Below are 19,715 nucleotides of genomic sequence, written 5' to 3' on the forward strand. Positions count from 1 at the left end.
TGACCCGGCTCAAAATCAAACTGGAGCTCTATTCGGGTCTGATATGGGTTTGGGTCGACATTGGATCCATTTTGGGGATCAAAATTGGTGGGTTGGGTCTGATTCGGGGCGAACCACGAACTAAACCCAACTGAGTAGGTCGGGTATGGAGTTTCAAGATTCGGACCCGCCCCTAGGGACCCAAAGGATGGTCCTCGAGACCCGGGCCCGGGCCCCGTTTTCACGAATTTGTGTCTAGACCATCTCGGGTTTGGACCCGTCCACATGGGTCCACTTGGTCCCGCTCATGGGTTTGTTGCCTTATGGCTCCCACGCACGGGTTGATGGGGGAAGTCTAATTCCTTCCCGGGTCGAACAGACGCACGCGGATCTGCAACAAGGCCCAGCGTGACGCTGGGGCCCTGCATATCCGACCCATTCTGTGGTGCACCCCCCATGGCCCGAGGCCACGCGTCCAGACCTCCGATAGGACCCAGCGTGACGCTAGGTTATTGCAGACCAGGCCCAACCTATAATGTAGTCGCGGGGACCCGCTGCCACAGCTGGGGTACACTCGAGCGATGGGGTGTACCACTTTGATGGTTCGGTTGGAGGGTTCCTAGATCTGGGCGAGCCACAGTCGTTGCTTGTTCGAGATGGAGGGGGTTTATCGGATGGGGAAGGTTGTCGTGACTTGCATCCCTATGCAGGGTCCCCTCAACGCCCTCTCGCCCCGCAGCATGCTGGAACGTCAACTGCGGTAGTGTCAGCAAGGGCAATCGCACGCTCGCCTGACTGGTTCAATGGCATCGCATGTGCATTTGCCTTTGATTTAAGAGCACCCATCCGCGCCTCGACCCCATCCATGTGCTTCGACAGACCGGCTACCTCTTTACTTACTCGTATCATACTTTCTTGAACCTTGGTCATCATGGCCATCATCTGCGCCATTGAATCATCGGTGCTGGTGTCCTCCCGCTCTGTTCCACTTGATGGGTCATTCCTCGCATCTTGAGACATGCTGCTGATGACGGAGGAACCCTGGTGCTCTGATACCACTTTGATGCAGAGAAGAAGATTGGCATTCTCGTTCCTTGATGTCGACGGACGAGGCACGACTTTCGTGTTCGTGCAATGTGTAGAAATTGAAAAGTAAAGGCCCACCGAAAACGATGGGGCTTATTTTATTCAATGAAAGCTTTAAAGGAACAATAAAGAATGCAAACTAAAGGGATCAAACAATAGAATGGAATAAAGAAAGCAAAAGGAAAAGTCGGTTGGAAGAAAACAAAGCAGAAAACGTTAAGGCTACTGCTCTTCTTCAAAATTCCCCTTTTGCGCAACCCTAGAATAGGGCTTTAAAGACGCCCACTGGATCCGGGTCTCGGGTCCGGATCCGAGACGACTTCAGTTTGGAGTCGGATCGGTGGCGATCTGGGCCTTCCCTCTTCTGGAGTAGGTGCGCAGTACATCCCTGCATCGAGTCACCTTACCTGCGATCGGGTCATGCTGCTGGACCCGATCGTCCATCCCTTGTGGTAGGTCGGGTTCCCTGGCCGTGCCAGGGTCACGCGGTATAGCCTGCTCTGCATCAATTACCCTGGGAATCCTACTTAACCTCTACAATTCTTATATGTTTTGAGTATACACGGGCAACGGTAATTAAAAAGACGAACTTAAATTATGTGCATTTAATAGGGATATGCATATGAAAAGAAAACTCTGATAAAATATAATAATGTATGCATACATTGCACTAAAATCATGCATATTCCTATTATGCATTAGATCATGCATATTTACTTGTTCCTTTAATTGTTATATATTGGCGAATGCATGATGTTGTTCACTAATGCATGCTAAATGTTTGTATTGCTTAATTTGTGATATCTGTTGTTTATTAAATGTTCCGTCATACTTAATAATTGTTTCATGTTGCATGAGTAGTTTAATTGAGTTATAAAATTATTATAATTGCATCTCTCTAAAATATTGCATAAATCTTATTTGTATTCTTTTTACTTGTTTGTTTTATTAGAGGGATTCGTACACAAAATTCTTTGGATTCTGGCACCCTTACTTTTGTGTTTTTCGCAACCTCAGATACCCAGTGAGGCGACTTGTTTTGAGATGAGCTATGGGGGAACTACACAATGGCTTGGCAAATTCTTTTGGATAGCGTAGCTCTTCTTTTTGCTTTATTTATATTTTACTTATGTTTCAGCCTCTATGCACTTGAATAAATAAAGTTTGGTTTTGTTTGGTTTGAAAGATGAGTATAAAATCCCTTGTGGTGGTGGTTGTATTTAACCGCAAAGGTTTCAAGTTTCTGGAAATGTTTCCGCACTTGTTTAAAAAAATAATAATTTACTACTTTTTCACGGGTATGAGTTGGGGTCGTTACAGGATGTCCCTTCTTTAGTGTGAGAATCCTGAATTGCGGTTTTGAGGAACTGTAAAGATCCTAAAACTCCATGTGCATTTTGTGCCCCTAAACCCAACTAGGTGGTTCACCTCCCGGTCACGGTTTTAAGGAGTTTTTGTCACTTTACCTTGGGGTAGGGGTGGCAAAATCTGACACGACCTGCCAACCCGACCCGCCAACCTGCTTCTTAGTCGGGTTTGGGTTTGGCTTAAACGGGTTCGCGTCGTAAACGAGTCGACCCGCCTAACCTGTTTATTAAACGGGTCGGGTTCGTGTTAGGGGTATGCCAACCCGGCAGACCCGTTTAATAAACGAGTTAGGCAAGCGGGTCGACCCGTTTAGCCAAACCCGACCCGCCAACCCGTTTATTAAACGGGTTAACCATGTCGTGTCGGGTTACCCGTTTAATAAATGGGTTGGGTTCGTGTTTGCCACAGTCGACTCGTTTCATAAACGGGTCGGGTTCGTGTTGAGGTATGCTAACCCACCGACCCGACCCAATTGTCACCCCTACCTTAGGGTGGTGTGCAGACATAGCTGTTGTTATTGGTATACCAAGAAAGTGGCATTAGTTAATAATGATTTTCCTAATGTCCCGACATTAGATGTTGATTTCTAATGTTCTGATGGATGGTGTTGATTCCTGATATCGGTCGAAGGCTAAGTGTTAAACCCAGTAATAAAATACAAATTGTGTGTTAAGCTATAACTGAGAACCTAACTTTACCTCAAGAATTGTTGTACATGTTTTAAGTATCCGCAGGTTATGGTAATAAAAAAAAAACAAAAATTGTGTGGATTTAATAAGAACATGCATATAAAAGAAAACTTTGATAAAAGATAATAAATTATTCATGCATGTGCATTGATATCATATATTTTCTTGTTATGCATTAGAATCATGGTTTTAAAACTCGCCGAGTCAACTCGGTGACTCGGCTGACTCGGCTCGGCTCGACCCTCCAACGAGTCAACTCAGCAAGCTAAACTCGTTCTGCGAAAACTCGGCCTTGACTCGGCCTGACTCGGCCTGACTCGGCCTGACTCGGCTTGACTCGGGCTGACTCGGGTTGACTTGGGCGAGTTTTGGGCACTTTTTTCATTTTTCAAAGGCTATGGGCATTTTTTTCATATGTAAGTGTTCATTTTTTAAAGAACAAATAGCATAATAACAATAGGCTTACCAACTTAATATAAAATCACAAAATTAGTAAAAGTCAATCAAATTTCACATGTCTATCATTCATTCCTTTTGGTAGCTCCAGGTAAGGAATCAAACCCAGTACCCCTCAATGAACATAGAGTGAATCCACTAATCCAGCTAACATAACTGATCCCTCATGCAACCATCTCGGAGACCTACACAATAGTTGGCAGCCAGCCTGTTCAAAACCAACAGCATAAAATGCCCACATTTATCATTATAATATATATACATCACAGCATTCTCATTATCCAAAGCTTATATGCATTTATGTGCAGATATATAAGGCATGGTCCAATCAACTCTACATCAGAAACACACTTACAAATATCAAGATAAAGTTCAATGTTCCCAAAATTTTGCAAGGATTTTCTGAGGCCCTGCAACACAACAGCTATGTCCATATATTCAGGATGTAAACCATGATCGAGCATGGCTATTAAAGTTCTTGAAGCTAGTAATTAAGTCATTCTTTATATATTGTCTTGAAAGACTTGCTCCTGCTTGTGTAGTTTCTTTAGTAAATGTGAGATTTGAATTAAGAGCAGTTTTACTTGATGTTATTTTACTTATTAATCAATTAAACTAGTAATTAAGTCATTCTACGAACCTTTATATGTTTAAAGGACAGTCTTTGTTTTAAAATCAAAAGTTAACAAAACCCGGTCTGAGTCACCGAGTTGACCCGCCGAGTCACGAGTCAATAAAGAACGAGTCGAGTTCCGAGTCACGGGTTTTAAAACCTTGATTAGAATATGCATATTTACATGTTCCCTTGTGTTATATTAATGGTTGCATGTTAATTGCTCCTATTATTACGAGGGATACACGACTGCTTGACAGCTTTACTTAGAGACAGAGGGGTTCCACTTTTTTGTCTATTTATTTTCATTTACAAATTGTTCTTAGACGCTATGATTTAATTAATGAAGTTGGTTTGTTTTCATTGATGATAATGTAAGATCCCTTGTGGTTGTAGATGTGTTATGACTGTAAAGGCCTCGGATCTCTAGGAATCTTTTCGCAATTGTTTTAAAAAAAATCACTTTTTAACGAGTATGAGTTGGGGTCGTTACATTGGATCCAGATCCGATGTCATTATTTCTTAATAAAAATCACCTGTTTTTTAAGGGTTGCATTTGCTTTTAGAGACATTGTCATAAAATTGCGATATTTTCAAAAATCATTGACATTTGTGACGAGTTAGCACTATGATTTAGATGATGCCAAAGCAAAAATTCTAGATATGAAATGGCAGCGAGCAATTTCATATTTCCTAGTCAAACTCTTATCACCACACTGCCACTTGATGGCTTCTGGAACCAAGCCGATGAGGGCCCATTAGTACGAATACTTGCCATGTCACGTAGTAGGATTCTTTGTCAAAGACGTGAGTAGGTGCCTAATAAGCCTAGTCACAATCCTACTACCTAGGCCCTAGTACCTATGCAATAAAGCCTATTTCTCTCAATTATTGAAGCCTACACCGATAAGTCAGTGAGAAGTATATCTTTGCCCAAGTGGCAAAGGTAGAATAGTCCTTTTTGTTTTCTTTGCTTTACAAATAAAAAAAAAGGGAGAAGGGTGAACCTCTCTCATGCCAAGATAAGGCAAAGGAGAAGAAGACAATGAAGGAGGCGAAGAACAAAAAGAAGGAAGAGGAGGAACCATCCCCCCCCCCCCCGCCTCGGCTAAAGGAGCACACCTCACTCTTTTTCATTCTTCTTCTTCTAGGGCCCCGCCTTTCTTTTTTTTCTCTCTTCTTCCTCCTCTCACCATCTCTTCCTTCTTCTTGCCGCTCCATCCCTCTTCTTTTTTCCCATTTCTTTCTTCCTCCTCTCAATGTCTCCCTCTTCTTCTTCTTCTTCCTCTTGGGTTCCCCACCCTTCTTTTTCTCTTTTTTCTTCTTCCTCTTGCTGTCTTCCCCTTCTTCTTCTTTTTCTTTTTTTATTTTGTGTCTCCTTCCTCTTCTTCTCCTTCTTTTCTCTTTTTTCTTCTGTTTTTTTTTGCACTACAGGCACACAAAAAGTATAATAAAGGTGTTTATATATACAAATACATTATATATATGGTTCATACAGATTTGTAACATTAGCTTTTTTCATGAATTTTTTTTTTTGCTTCAGTTGTTGAGCTTCATAAATTGTGTTAAATATGTATTTTCTAATAACTTTAAGATTTTATTGTAATATGTTTTCGTTCTTTTTTTGTCCCTACTAGATCAACTAGTCCCGCCACCAAGCACCGACCAGTGTTTTTGACTACTTAGGCTTGATGCATTCTAGTCTACAGACCTTGTTTTCAAATTTAGGTTTACTTTTAAATTTATTATACTATTCTGTTTCTATTAAATGATTAATTTATAAAAGGCCCAACCTTTCTTAATCTCAGATCTTCAAAAAACAGAAACCATAAACCCCCATATTTGTCAAGGGTTCACCCTTCTTCTTATAAAATACTTGAGTTTTAAAAGAGAGAAACCCCGTTTATTTCACTGCTCCAATATCATAAGAAGCATTCTAAGACTGCAATCCTATTTCATATGCATCATTGCTTCAGCCTACAAAACTTGGGGACATCTGAATCTGTATACCAAGATGGCGTATTTAGGCTAATAAGTTCAAAGTTCAAATCCTATGAGCAAGTTTGCGGTTGTTAAATACTAACCTCTAGAGACAAATATAATTTTTCAGTTACTGCCAGTATACAATGTACATCAACAAGAATTAAAGCCATCTAGGTCATCAGGTAAACCTTGTAATTGCAACCACATAATTATGCACCATGTGCAACCCATCCCCCCACCCCACCCCACCCACCAAGGGAAAAAAAAGAAAGAAACCATTATCTCTTTGCCCTTGCATCTTAACAGGATTATAGTATGCATTTAGCTCACTCACAGATATTGGTAATATTTGGAAAATATCGCCTCTATAAATCTTTGTTTTTTGAAAAAAAAATGACATAAGGTAAAATATCACGATATTTTGAAAATGAAATTTACTGGGATATCATCAAGGTAATATTGTGATATTATCAGTCACTTTTACTTATATATTTCCTTTCTAATTTTAAATATGTTTATCCTTATTTCGTTTCTATTTCTATATTTCAAAATTTTAATAACTTCTAAAAACTTTAGTATCTAAACATATTTGTTTCTTACATATTTCTAATATTTCTGTACTTTAAAAAAAATTTAAGTGCTGAAGTTTTCCTGAGATTTATCAAAATAACCTATATTATCGAGAGAATTTGTTTGCTGAGATATAACAAAACTGATATTGCAACTATGATTTAGACTTAAGTGTTAACCTGTATGGTCATTACATATGATTGAATATATATATATATATATATATATATATATATATATTCTTTTTCTTTTGATAAACTCTTCTTGTATTTGTAATAGGTTATGCTCATTAGATGCATTTTTGTCTTTTACCTCTTGTTGTAATAGGTCCTGCCATTAGGGCATTTTTGTACTTTCTTTTTTTGGATTTTTGCTTTTCTTTCTAGCTGTTGGAACTAGCCCAACTAGCCATTGGATTCTTCCCATATTTTATGTATGCCTTTCTTAAGCATTTCAAGTGACTAAAACATATATTTTTTACACGTTATGTGTGCCCATTAGTGGCTATTGTGTGTTCTTGTTCTCTTTGTATTTTCCCTTTTGTGGGTCGTATGTATTGCCTATTGTGGCATTGCATTTGTGCACATCTTTCTTCCTTTTGCACTCTTTTGTATTGTGCACATACCTATTGTATTCCATTACATTAAGCAATTATAGAGAAAAAGAATAGCAAATGTACAACATATGAAGGACAATGGAAGCCTATACCAAATGAATCTTTGATAACCAAGTTTGCAACCAGTTAGCATCTTTGCCCAAACAACAGCGGTGTAAACCTATGCAGCACCTTCCATAAGAATGGTGTTCTAGAAAGCAACACCAGAGAAGTGCACATTTTGAACAGAAGGTGAAGCATCAATGCAAATAATTCCCATTTGCAGTACTCTGTTCTGTTTAAAAACTGCAGAAAGTCAATAAGCTTGTCTCTGAAATGATAAGCCCATTCTCAGTAAGCAGTATCATTCCTTGCACTTAATATGTCCCCAACAATGCCATAACAAAAAAAGAAATAAAAATTGTATAGGGAGGACAGGCAAATGGAACATGGAATGTTACTAGATCAAGTATACATGTGTACCTACATAAATTCCATCTGCCTCTTCAATGGCCTTATTGATGTTAGCAGCGTCTTTGGCTGTCAACAGAGCAGATCCAAGACCAAGTGCTAAAGGTTCAGCAAAGTTCTGAAGCAAATGGAACCAGCCATGTTGCAACGGATCACTTTGAAAAGAAACCTCCTGAGAAGCCAAATCCACAGCCAAATGCCTACCCACAGTAACAAGTTCAATGCATAGGAAAAGAGCTCCAGAATTCAACTTACTGGAAACTGCATGGTTTCCATCTGAATTGGAATCCAATAGTGGACCTCCTGAAGAAATGCCTACTTCTTCCATCAGGCGTGGGAAAAAAATTTCAAAAATCATGGTACAACAAGTGGCTGACACTTTTGCTGAAGCAGATAAAATACTACCAACTGCATGCAACCGTTTTCTGCTCTCTGTTGACATGTGTTCCCAACAGTCATCCCTAGTGATGGAACTGAATGTCATTATCAGGTCATCATCCTGAACAATTAGTGGAAGCAAGCATTCATTTGACCCATCACATACAAGAATGCAATTTGCCAAACACATCAGAGCCTCTTTCACAAATTCGTTCTCCTTTGGTTCCTCCAGCAACTCTGACGTAAATGATGTTATTGGTTCTGATGAAGTAAATATTATATCTTTTAAGGATAACCAAATTGCTTTGGCATGGTTTGACATTCTATCTGGCCCATATCGCATCACACAATGGCTAAGATACTTCAATGCATCAAGCTGCAAATATCAAAAAATCATCAATTCTACATCATGGTTCCAAACTTCTAAATACTAAGAATTTAAAATAATGTATGATGCTCATGAACATATCAAAGTACTTTGCAAAACTAACCTTAGCTATCTTTAATGATGAAGCAAGCTTTTCAAGAAGTAGCGGAATGCAAAAAGGCTCAAAAAGGGGAGTAGAGGATAAGGCAAGCTGAAAGGCATAAATCAAGGGTTAGAAGGATGCAACAGAAGGTTACATACTAAAATATTGAATCTCAACATGTATATAAGCAGGGGTTTGCAAATAAAAATACAAGTGATTCATATATTATCGAGTGCAAATCACAACAAAACATAAACCTGAAATTTCTATTATAAGTATGCCACTAGGATCATGTAAATTCCTATTCCTCACATCTCACTTATAAAAACCTCCTTTTCTTCTTCTTCCCCTTCCTTTTGTCTAACCAAAAACTGGTAAAAGAAATGATCTGTTTTGAGAGCATTGACACAAGACCAAGGGGAGCAACAAGTGACGTCAGCATCTATTTAGAACCAAGTGGAGATGCATTTTGTTGGCCAAATTACCAAGCTTAACCGTAATGTTACCTTCTCTCATGTTCACTATGTTGTACCGGATCACATGTCATAAAGGAGGATTGAGATTGGCCATAGGAGGGAAGACTTGTATGTTAAAATATATGTACAACATATATATACATGTTTTTTGTCTAGATTGTTTGGTAGGGGTATTTTTGTCTTTTCACATAGTTGTTTATGGAAACAACTATTTTACTAGGTTAGATTTTAGTTTTATTTAAATGTAATTTTTGCTTTTTATTTTTTCTTTTTGAATTATATTGAGGGCCCCACCATAGAGTCGTTGAGGCCCCAACGGTCATAACTATGACCGTTGGGAGCTCCCAACGACTCTATATGGGAGCTCCCAATGGTCTCTCACTTCCTCGTTATTGTGTATAAATAGTGGATGTCTCCCCTTGTTATTCCTAAGTTCTCAAGATCTCTTCAATAAAGACTTTATATTCTTTACTTGTTTATGTTGTCTTTTTAAGGCTTTTGTATTGTCTCATCGTGGACTTCTTGATTGTATTCTCCTTATGCCATTGTGTTTATCCACTATTGGACTTTATTGGTGCTTTTGCATCCTTGGGTTATATTTTCGCACACTTCATTACATGGTATCAGTGCAAGATTATGCTCTTGATTTTGTTAAAGGTATCTATTGATAGATTGTGATTTGGGATTCTCTTCCATATTTCTTACTCGTCTTCACTCTAAGTCACTGTGTAGAATGAGCATAAAATTGATCTTTCCTTCAAGTTAAATGACACCAACTATACAATGTGGGCATCTATCATGAAGAATAACCTCAAAGGCAAAAAGCTTTGGGGATACGTAATGGGCTCCATTCTGGAAGCACAACTCAAACTTACCAAAATAAAAGGACAACAAAAGGCTTTAGAGGAAAATGCTCGCACTAAAGCCATTGAAGATCACCAATCAAAGATAGAGGATTGGGAAAGTAAACATGCAAAAATCCTTGCATGGTTTATAAACAACATGAAGCTCAAGATATGTACCAACATAACCAAATTCCACAAGGCAAACGAGACATGGTTTTTTATGAAAGGTATGTATACACAAAAAGACCTTGCAAGACAATTTTTTTTTCAAGAAAAATATGTACCATTAAGCAAGGGGACATAAGCGTCCGTGATTATTTTATCACCCTTAGTCTCTTATGGGATGAATTATTTCTTCAACACTTTTCCCAATTTTTACATGAGCTTAGGCTCGAATATGAACAAGTTAGATCTTTTCTGCTTCATAGATCTAAGTCTCTTCCCTTAGAAGATGTCGTTGCTGAAATATGCCAAGAGAAAACTTGTCTTGGCATGATAAAAGGAGGAAATAAAGTATTAATTGTATCCAAGCCCGGCAATCACGTTAAAACTTATAATCCGCCACACTTTGGGAGGCAAAATGGCTATAACAGAGGCTATAGGAAAGTCATTTGCCATCATTGTCATGAACCGGGTCATATACGGCCTAATTGTCCCAAGTTATATGATACCCCAAAGAACAAATTTGCTTCCGTCAAAGAAACTAAACCAAGGAAGGAAGAATCAATCAAAGGAAATGACTCTTTTTCGCTTGTTCAATTATCGGAGGCACTTCAAATTCTACTTAAATCCCTATCCATATCAGGTGCCACAATTGTCTCATCTTCACCTCCAGGTATGTCTTCTTGGATCCTTGATTCAGGGACCCCTTTTCAAATGACACCTCTTGAGAATGGTTTATCTGACTTATGCACTAATTCAAAAACCTCTTATGTTTCAACTGTCGATGGAACATCTTTACAAATTAAAAGTGTTGAAACTTTAAATTTTTCTAAAAACTTTTTGTGTCAAATGCAGTGTTGTTAAAAGCGTTGAGGCGTAGCGAGGCGCTCCACCAAAATCTGAGGCGAGGCGTAAGCCTCGAGGCGCAAAGCGTAAGCCTCAAAAAAAAAATTTAACTTAAAAAAAACTATAAAAATGATCTAAAATTATAAATAAATAAGAAATGCTTTATTGATGAAGCGCCAACCAACACGAAATAAAAAATCTCAAATAAATACAAAAAAAATAGGTCAGTTTTTTAATTGAGTCTCAAAGTTCATTCAATAATGCACACTTATAGCCACACACACACATAGTAGAGATAGAGTGGAGGTGGTTTGGATCCCAGATTTCTTCTCAAAAACAAAAAGAAAACACCAACCAACTCCGGAGATGAACCCCAAGAAATTGTGAAAATGCCGAAACAAAAAAAAACATATATTGAATATGCTAAACAGAGGTCACCATTATGTTTGAATATTTCAATTGTGTGTTCTATCTCAGTTTACACAGTAGTGAAAAGAAACCTACAACCCCACAATCTGTTTTAGTTTGCTTCATTATCCTATTGTAAAAGCACTCAAAACTGAGACTGTTTTCATACTCAAAGATGTGAGCCAATAAAAATCACAAATTAATTCAATTAAAATGGTTTATAGTGTAAAATATCCTATGGATCAACATCTAGATAGACCTAATAGCATCTTGAGAGATCCTTAAATAGTCAGTTTGAAGAAAAAGTTGCTTTTTATTGTTTCATTCAACAAATTTATTTCCAAAATGTAGGTCGGGTGGGCTCCTATACATCAGAAACTGATTGAAATAACCATACAACTGCTCCTTTATGTCCAACTTTTATCTTCAAGAGAAGTTGCGATGAAGTGACCACCAACATGACAAGGGATACAAGTTCCATAAGAGCCTTTTCAGTTCCTTTCTTTTCAAAGCAGATTGATATTCGCCACCATGAAAAGCAAATAATGCTTTCCAAAAGAATAATAAAATATGCAAATTTAGCAGCAAGGAATTAATTTCTGGACTGTATTCTGCACAAGATATCCAGGCTCTCTCTCTCTCTCTCTCTCTCATATGCCTCAAGTAAGCAAGCATTATTGACGAAAAAACAAACCAATGCATGCTTAAACAATTCAGGACATCGCATATTTGATTGCACACCAAGAAATCATCATCGCTACAGTTATATGGACAAAAAAGGAAAACAAGGGACCGCAGTCATATGGACAAAAAATGGCTACAATTATTAATAAAAATCTATTTCATATGAACAAATCAAACTATTTGCTGCAGTCAGGGCTGGGCTAGGACTGGGCTGAGCTACAAAAATGGATAAAAATCTATTTCATATGGAATCAGGGTTGGGGTAAGACTGGGCTTTTAAAAAAAAAAAATTTAACTGTTTCGGGAGGCAGGACTGGGCTACAGCCCAGTCCTGCCCCCTCCTAGCTACGCCCCTGGTTAATAAAAAAAAAACGAAAAAGCCATACCTGAAGGAAAACGATGATCGGCGACGGGTGGTGGCCGACGGCGAGTGGTGGCCGGCGACAGCAGTGGCAGCGGCGAGTGGTCGCACGGCGAGTGGTCGCACGGCGAGTGATCCCTTCTCAGCAGAGGCGGTGATCGGCGAGTGGTGGCCGGCGGCGAGCAGTGGCCGGCGGCGAGCAGTGGCGGTGGACGAAAGGGGACGGAGTGGAGAGAGAAGGGGCGAGGGCTTTCCCTCGCCCCGAAGGGCCTGTGTCTTTTTTAAAGACACAGGTTCTCGATCTTTCGAGAATACGGGCCCGGATCCGGGTCGAACTCGGGTCCGGACCATCCGATGTTTAATGCGCGCCTCACTTTGAGGCGCGCCTCGCCTCAAGGAGTATCAAGACGTACGCCTCAAGGCGCATGAGAAGTACGCCTTGAGGTTGTTGCGCTTTTTACGTGCGCCTCAAGGCGAAAAGGGCCTCGCCTCGAGGCGAGGCATGCTTTTTGCGCCTTGAGGCGCGCTTTTAACAACACTGGTCAAATGTAAGAGTTGATTCACAACTAAATTTAAATCTTCTTTCCGTTTCACAAATTTCTGATTATGGATGTGGAATCTCCTTCTCATCTAAGGCTTGTTTCGTGCAGGATCTCCAGTTCGGGAAGCTGATTGGGTAAGGCCATAAGAAGAGAGATCTCTACTACATGAACTATTTAAATCTTCCTACCAACTCTTTTTATAATTATGTCCAAGATAAAAATATTGAAACTTGGCATAAAAGACATGGACAGCCAAGTTTCTCTAAGATGTACATTTTTCTCTTTGAAAAAAAATTTGTAATGTGAAAATTTTTGCCTGTAAAGATTGTATCTTTGAAAAAATGAAATCCACTCATTTTCCAAATAGAACCTTTGTTTCTAAGAGACCTTTTGAATTAGTGCATCTGGATGTTTGGGGACCTTCTCTCTATGTAACCTTTATTGGTGATTTTACTAGATATGTATGGATATACTTTCTTAATTTCAAATCCGATGTCTTCTTCTTTAAAAAATTCATATGATTGTCAAAAATCAATTTAAGCAACATCTTTATTCTTAGATCCAATTCGGGTGGTGAATATTTATCAAATGAGTTTCAAAATTATTTAGAATCAAATGGAATTTGTCACCAAAAGTCATATCTTAAAACTCCCCAACAAAATGGATTAGCCGAAAGAAAACATAGACACATCTTAGAAACCACTAGGACATTACTTATTTTTAAAGACATTTCAAAAAGTTATTGGGCCGAGGTTGCTCTAACATTAACCTATTTAATAAATAGAATGGTCTCGTCGTCCTTACAAAACATATCCCCCTATGAAAAGTTATTTAAAAGAACACTCGGCTTCAATAGGTTGTTGATCTTTGGTTGTAAGTGCTTTGTCTTTTTTCATAAAAGAAATAAATTGTCTCCAAAAGCCATTGAATGTGTATTCTTGGGTTATGGAGAAAGCCAAGAAGGATACAGATGTTTTGATCCTAAAAACAACAACTATATTTTTCTAAAGATGTAACCTTTTTAGAAAATGAAAATGGTTTTGAGAAGACCAAAGACAACAATGAAGTTGAATATACATTTTTGTTTGATCTTATACCACAAGAAGAGTTGAACTCTTGTGATTCCTTGGTGACGGAGGGGATAATCCCGTAAATGTCAATGAAAATGGTAATGAGAATATAGAAGAAGAAATACATATAAATAATGATATTGTTGATAGACCTATACAAACTTATACCCAGCGTAATCAAAGAAATCATCTAAATGCTTTAGAAAAATATTCTTAAAATTCAACCTTAGAGAAAACCTCTCTTAGGAGATCCAATTGTATTTTCAACCAACCAAATAGATTTGTATCCTATGACACATTAACACCAAAATATAGGTCATGTTTAATTGCATTACATTCATTTCATAAACCATCTCATTATAATGAAGCAAGAAATCTTCCACAATGGGTTGAAGCTATGCATTTAGAACTTAGTGCCCTTGAAAAAGCTAAAACTTGAGAGATAACTTGATTACCCATAAGAAAGAAATCTACAGGATGTAGATGGGTTTTCAAAGTTAAAACCAAGAGTGATGGATCTTTAGAACGTTACAAAGCTAGACTAGTGACCAAGGGATACTCTCAATAGTATGGAATTGACTACGAAGAAACATTCGCCCTGGTTGCTAGGATAACTAGTGTTAGGACCCTCATAGTCGTTGCATCTATTAAGCAATGGCCCATTTATCAACTAGATGTGAAAAATGCATTTTTAAATGGTGAATTAAATAAAGAAGTTTACATAGATCCTCCGCCGGGGGTTTGCATTGGAAAAAGAAAAATTCTTAAACTTAAAAAAGCCTTATATGGTCTAAAACAAGCTCCAAAAGCTTGGCATGATAAATTTAGTAATGTGATGACTCATCTAGGTTTTTATTCATGTTATACGGACACTGCTCTTTTTGTTAAAAGTATAGGTTCTATAGTTGTTATTCTACTTTATGTAGATGATATGATTATCACTGAAAGTGATAAGCAAGGAATCTGTGACATTAAGAATATTAAAAAAAAAAATTGACATGTCTGATTTAAGTGTATTAAGATACTTCTTAGGTATTGAAGTTGTGTACTCTCTGAGGGTACATTCTTTCTTAAATAAAACTTGTTGCTGACATTTGTACTAATTTCGGTGTTTCAGATGATAAGAAGATAAAACCCCCAGAAGTCATTAATGCCAAATTGAAGATGGAAAATGGAACTCTACTCGAAAATCCTACCCCTTACCGCTAACTTGTTGAGTCACTCACATACTCATCCATCACTCGGCCAGACATAGCTCATGCAATTCATTTCGTCAATCAATTTCAACATGCTCCTACCACTATGCACATGAGTGTTGTCTTAAAAATTATCAAATATATTAAGAATACTATAACCAAAGGGGTTTTTATTTCCTCATCCTCTTCATTTGATTTATATGCCTATACTGATGCTGATTGGGTGGAAATCCCAATGATAGAGTCTCAACTACAGGGTTCTGTGTGTTTTTAGGTGGCTATGATTTCATGGAGATGCAAGAAGCAACACAAAGAATCTCTATCATCAACTGAAGCCGAATATCGTGCAATGGCCACTACAACCATGAAGCTTGTGTGGCTTCAAAGTCTTCTCAATAATATAGGCATAATCACCTATGCACCTTCGAATATGGGCTGCGATAATAAAAGTGCAATTTACATCGCAAGCAACCATACCTTCTATGAACGTACTAAACATATTGCAATGGACTATCACTATATACGTGATGAATATCTGAAAGGAACTATTACTTTTCCATATGTCACATCAGAGTACCAGTTGGCGGATTTCTTCACCAAAGCTATTCCTACTCCTCGCTTTGTTTTTCTCCTTAACAAACTTTCGATTATTTTCCAATAAAGTTTGAGGGATGGTGTTAAAATATATATACGTACATATATATTAATATATATACATGTTTTTGTCTACATTGCCTGATAGGAGTATTTTTGTCTTTTCACATAGTTGTTTCTAGAAACACTATTTTACTATGTTAGATTTTTTGTTTTATTTAAATGAAATTTTTGTTTTTTATTTTTTATTTTATTTTTTTGAATTACATTAGGGGCCCCACCATAGAGTCGTTGGGAACCCAACGGTCATAACTATGACCGTTGGGAGCTCCCAACGACTCTATATGGGAGCTCCCAATGGTCTCTCACTTCCTCATTATTGTGTATAAATAGGGGATGTCTCCCCTTGCTATTCCTAAGCTTTTCAAGCTCTCTTCAATAAAGACTTTATATTCTTTACTTGTTTATGTTGTTTTTTTAAGGCTTTTGTATTGTCTCATCGTGGACTTCTTGATTATATTCTCCTTATGCCATTGTGCTTGTCCATTATTGGACTTTATTGATGCTTTTACCTACTTGGGTTATATTTTCGCATACTTCATTACATTGTATTACCTAGATTGGTTGGATATGTGTTCACAAAGGAGATCTGGAGTTAGTCTAAGAGTTGTAGTTTTGGATGAGTCATTTGTGTGGCACCAAAAACTAGATTATATTTCTTGGTTTAGGTCGCAACATTTGGTGTTTGCTGGATGTTTAGGTGGGTCAAAGTTAGTTATGTCAAGTCATGTACAAGAGTGTGAGTTATAGGTTGGTGAAGGGTCACGCTTTGCCATTTGAGACTAAAGATAGGAAAACTGAGTGTCCTTTCGATCCTGTATATTCGAGTGTGTGGGGTTTCTCACTAGTCTTGTCCAAGGGGGGTTCGTCATATTTTGTCACCTTTATAGACGATTATATAAGAAATACGTAGATACATTTCATTAGAAGTAGAAGTGAACTCTGAGATACTTCAAAAAGTTTTGTGCCATGGTCGAAAGTCAATTCTCAACTAAGATTAAAGTTTTGTACTGGTGGAGAATATATTAGTGGTATGTTTGAAATCCTTCTAAGAAAAAAAAAAGAGAAGACATGTCTTTATACACTTGAGCAGAATGAAATATGCATATTTTGGAAACTACTCGAGTGTTGTTTTTTTGTGGTCATGTACCTAAGCAGTATTGGGCAGATGCAGTGTGTATGGCATTTATCAAATTAATCGCTTGATATCAGGAACTCTTAAAAGTATATCACCGTTTCAAAAACTATATGGTGCTATCCCAAATTATAAGATGATGAAAGTTCTTTGATGCACTTGTTTTGTGCTTTTGCCTAGTAGATAAACAGATAAGCTCTCACCACGTGTTGTTAAATGTTGCTTCTAGACAGAAAGGTTATAAGGGATATGATCCTATAGAAAGGAGAATTGGAATATCTAGGCATGTTGTGTTTAGGGATGTAAACGGATGTTGCTTATACCAAACCCGACTGATCGGATTTCTTTTAATCGGGTTCAGATTCGAACTCGGATATGAAATCTCTCAAACCCAATCTGAATCCGCTCGCTATAATAGGAACCAAATCCAACCCGAATTTGGATTTCCTATGAAAAATTAAAAACCCAATGGCTCCATGCATGTATTACACATTCATTGAGGGAGAACACCTTTACAAACTCTCACAACATTTATACAATGAAGACACATGGCGCAAGTTTTTTCAAACTGTTTCTGTACATTTATTGCACTTACATTAGAAACGCATGAGCACAACTTTTTCAATCCTTTTTTCAAAGCATTAGCATTTAATAAAACTGAACAATTTTTATATCTTGGAAAAATGTGTTTTACATACATTGGTTTGCAACTTTGCATCCATATTAACCTACTAATAAGCGTCCACTCAGATTCTCATTTGAAACCTGAGTCCGGATCCAACAATTTAATATTAAATCTGACCCCATTGTAAATTCAGATGTACAATATTTTACCAAACCCGAGTAAAAGGATTCGGGTTGACCGGATATCCGACTCAAACCCGACCCGTTGACATCCATAGTTGTGTTTCATGAGGAGACATTCTACCTTCATAAGTGTGCAATTAAATCAAAATATCCAATTGATTTCTCTTTCTTGATATCATTCCCTGTGGAAGAACAAACTGATAAGAGTTTAAAGATTCAAGGGGAGCAAACTCAAATGAGAGATAATAGGTTTGGGCAAACATATCCTAGGAGGCAAGAGAATGTGGTTGAAACACCACTCTTGGATTAAATAGAGATGGATGAAACAGGCAGCTTAGCAGCCAATTCTGATCCCCTTACAGTTGATTCAGAGCACATAAGTTTAGAGTCTCCTTCCATTTACTTACCTAGGTAAGTCAGATTTCTAGTGTTTTTGTTCCTCTTGTTTTCTATCTTATGATTATTTCTCTCCTCAGCATCATGTTTATGTTAACCTAATCTACTCCTACATTGAGCTTAATTCTTTTGCAGAGGCAGCTTCTAAAGAGGAGTGTCAGCAAGCCATGGCTGAGGAGTGGTAGCAAGCCATGGCTGAGAAGTTGAATGCACTGAAAAAGATGGCATGGCTGAGCTGAATGCACTGGAGAAGATTAAGTTTCTGTCATCCATGAAATATCACAACTTTCTGATCCAAGTATATCAACATGAAGTCTTTTAAAGCAAAGTAAGATACCATAAGTGCCCTTGAAAGATCCTCCCTTTTCACATCCAAAGCATCATCTTTTGCCTGTCAATGGAAAGAGAATGTGCCTTACGAAATGCAGCATAACAATCAAAATGATAAAGAAAAAATATGATTAGCATTGTCACAAACCACGTGTAACAGACTATATTATGAAGCATCAAGGCTCAAAAACTTTCCATAAAAGAAAATGTGAAAATTATACACTTTAGACTAGAGGGTGGGCCATGAGCCAGCGGCCAGTGTGTGTATAACCAGCTTGTACATGGGTCAGTCAGACCTTGTACAACATGTGTACAGCAGCTGAAAACACATATTTATAAATTTCAATGCATGATAATGTATTGAACAGCAATAAAAAGCATATGAATATTTCCGAAACATGAGCAAGAACTCAGCAAATTCAGAAACACATCTGTCAAAAGCATGATCAAATAATCAACAGAACTGAATATATATATATATACAGTACACATATTCAGTATACATAATCAGCATGTCTAAATCACCAAAAATATATTCAGATGCATGATCAGCAAATCTGAACATATACTTATTTGTATATATATTCAGACTTATGAACCAGAAAATCGACAAAACTGAATCAAAACAAAATAGTCAGATGCATGAGCATGTAACTCGACAGAGTCTCAATCAAAACAGTATATATTCCGATGCATAAGCATATAACTCGACAAATTTGAATCAAAACAAAATATTCAGATACATGGTTATGTAACTCGACAAGTCTGACCCAAAAATATATTCAGATGCATGCAAGTTAAACTCGTCAAGCGTAATTCAAATAAATGATCACCATCTGATATGACTATAATGCTACAACAGAGATGAAATCAAAAACAAAATGATCGAAACAAATGTCAAATAGCTGCTAATGGAAAGCCTTTTTTTTAAAAGAAAAAAAAAAAAAGAGAAAACGAGAGAGAGTTTGTTGGAATTAGGATATTCCAATTGATGTTGCACATAGGTAGATCGACGTTGTTACAAGCAACTCGATACTACCAAGGGTGCTTTGATGAAGAAAATGGGAAAAACCAGTAAAAACAAAGAAATGAAGGGAACTTACTATTGCCTTAGCCGTGGGCTTGATTGATTTCCTTCGGCCGAT

General features: G+C 37.7%; 1 protein-coding gene across 1 annotated transcript in view; it reads right to left on the reverse strand.

The window, feature by feature from the left end:
* The window catches only part of MET18 (ARM repeat superfamily protein), a 131,993-nt gene that overhangs the window by 57,876 nt on the left and 54,402 nt on the right, over nucleotides 1-19,715 (reverse strand). The window contains exons 8-11 of the mRNA XM_089981794.1: nucleotides 18,578-18,631; nucleotides 8,680-8,766; nucleotides 7,827-8,564; nucleotides 730-1,020 (exon numbers count right to left, since the gene is read on the reverse strand). Coding sequence (XP_089837920.1) covers nucleotides 730-1,020; nucleotides 7,827-8,564; nucleotides 8,680-8,766; nucleotides 18,578-18,631 — 1,170 coding nt within the window. The remainder of the gene's footprint in view (nucleotides 1-729; nucleotides 1,021-7,826; nucleotides 8,565-8,679; nucleotides 8,767-18,577; nucleotides 18,632-19,715) is intronic.

Source organism: Nuphar pumila, chromosome 12, assembly GCF_984573655.1.
Source record: "Nuphar pumila chromosome 12, dmNupPumi1.hap1.1, whole genome shotgun sequence".
Classification (NCBI taxonomy): domain Eukaryota; kingdom Viridiplantae; phylum Streptophyta; class Magnoliopsida; order Nymphaeales; family Nymphaeaceae; genus Nuphar; species Nuphar pumila.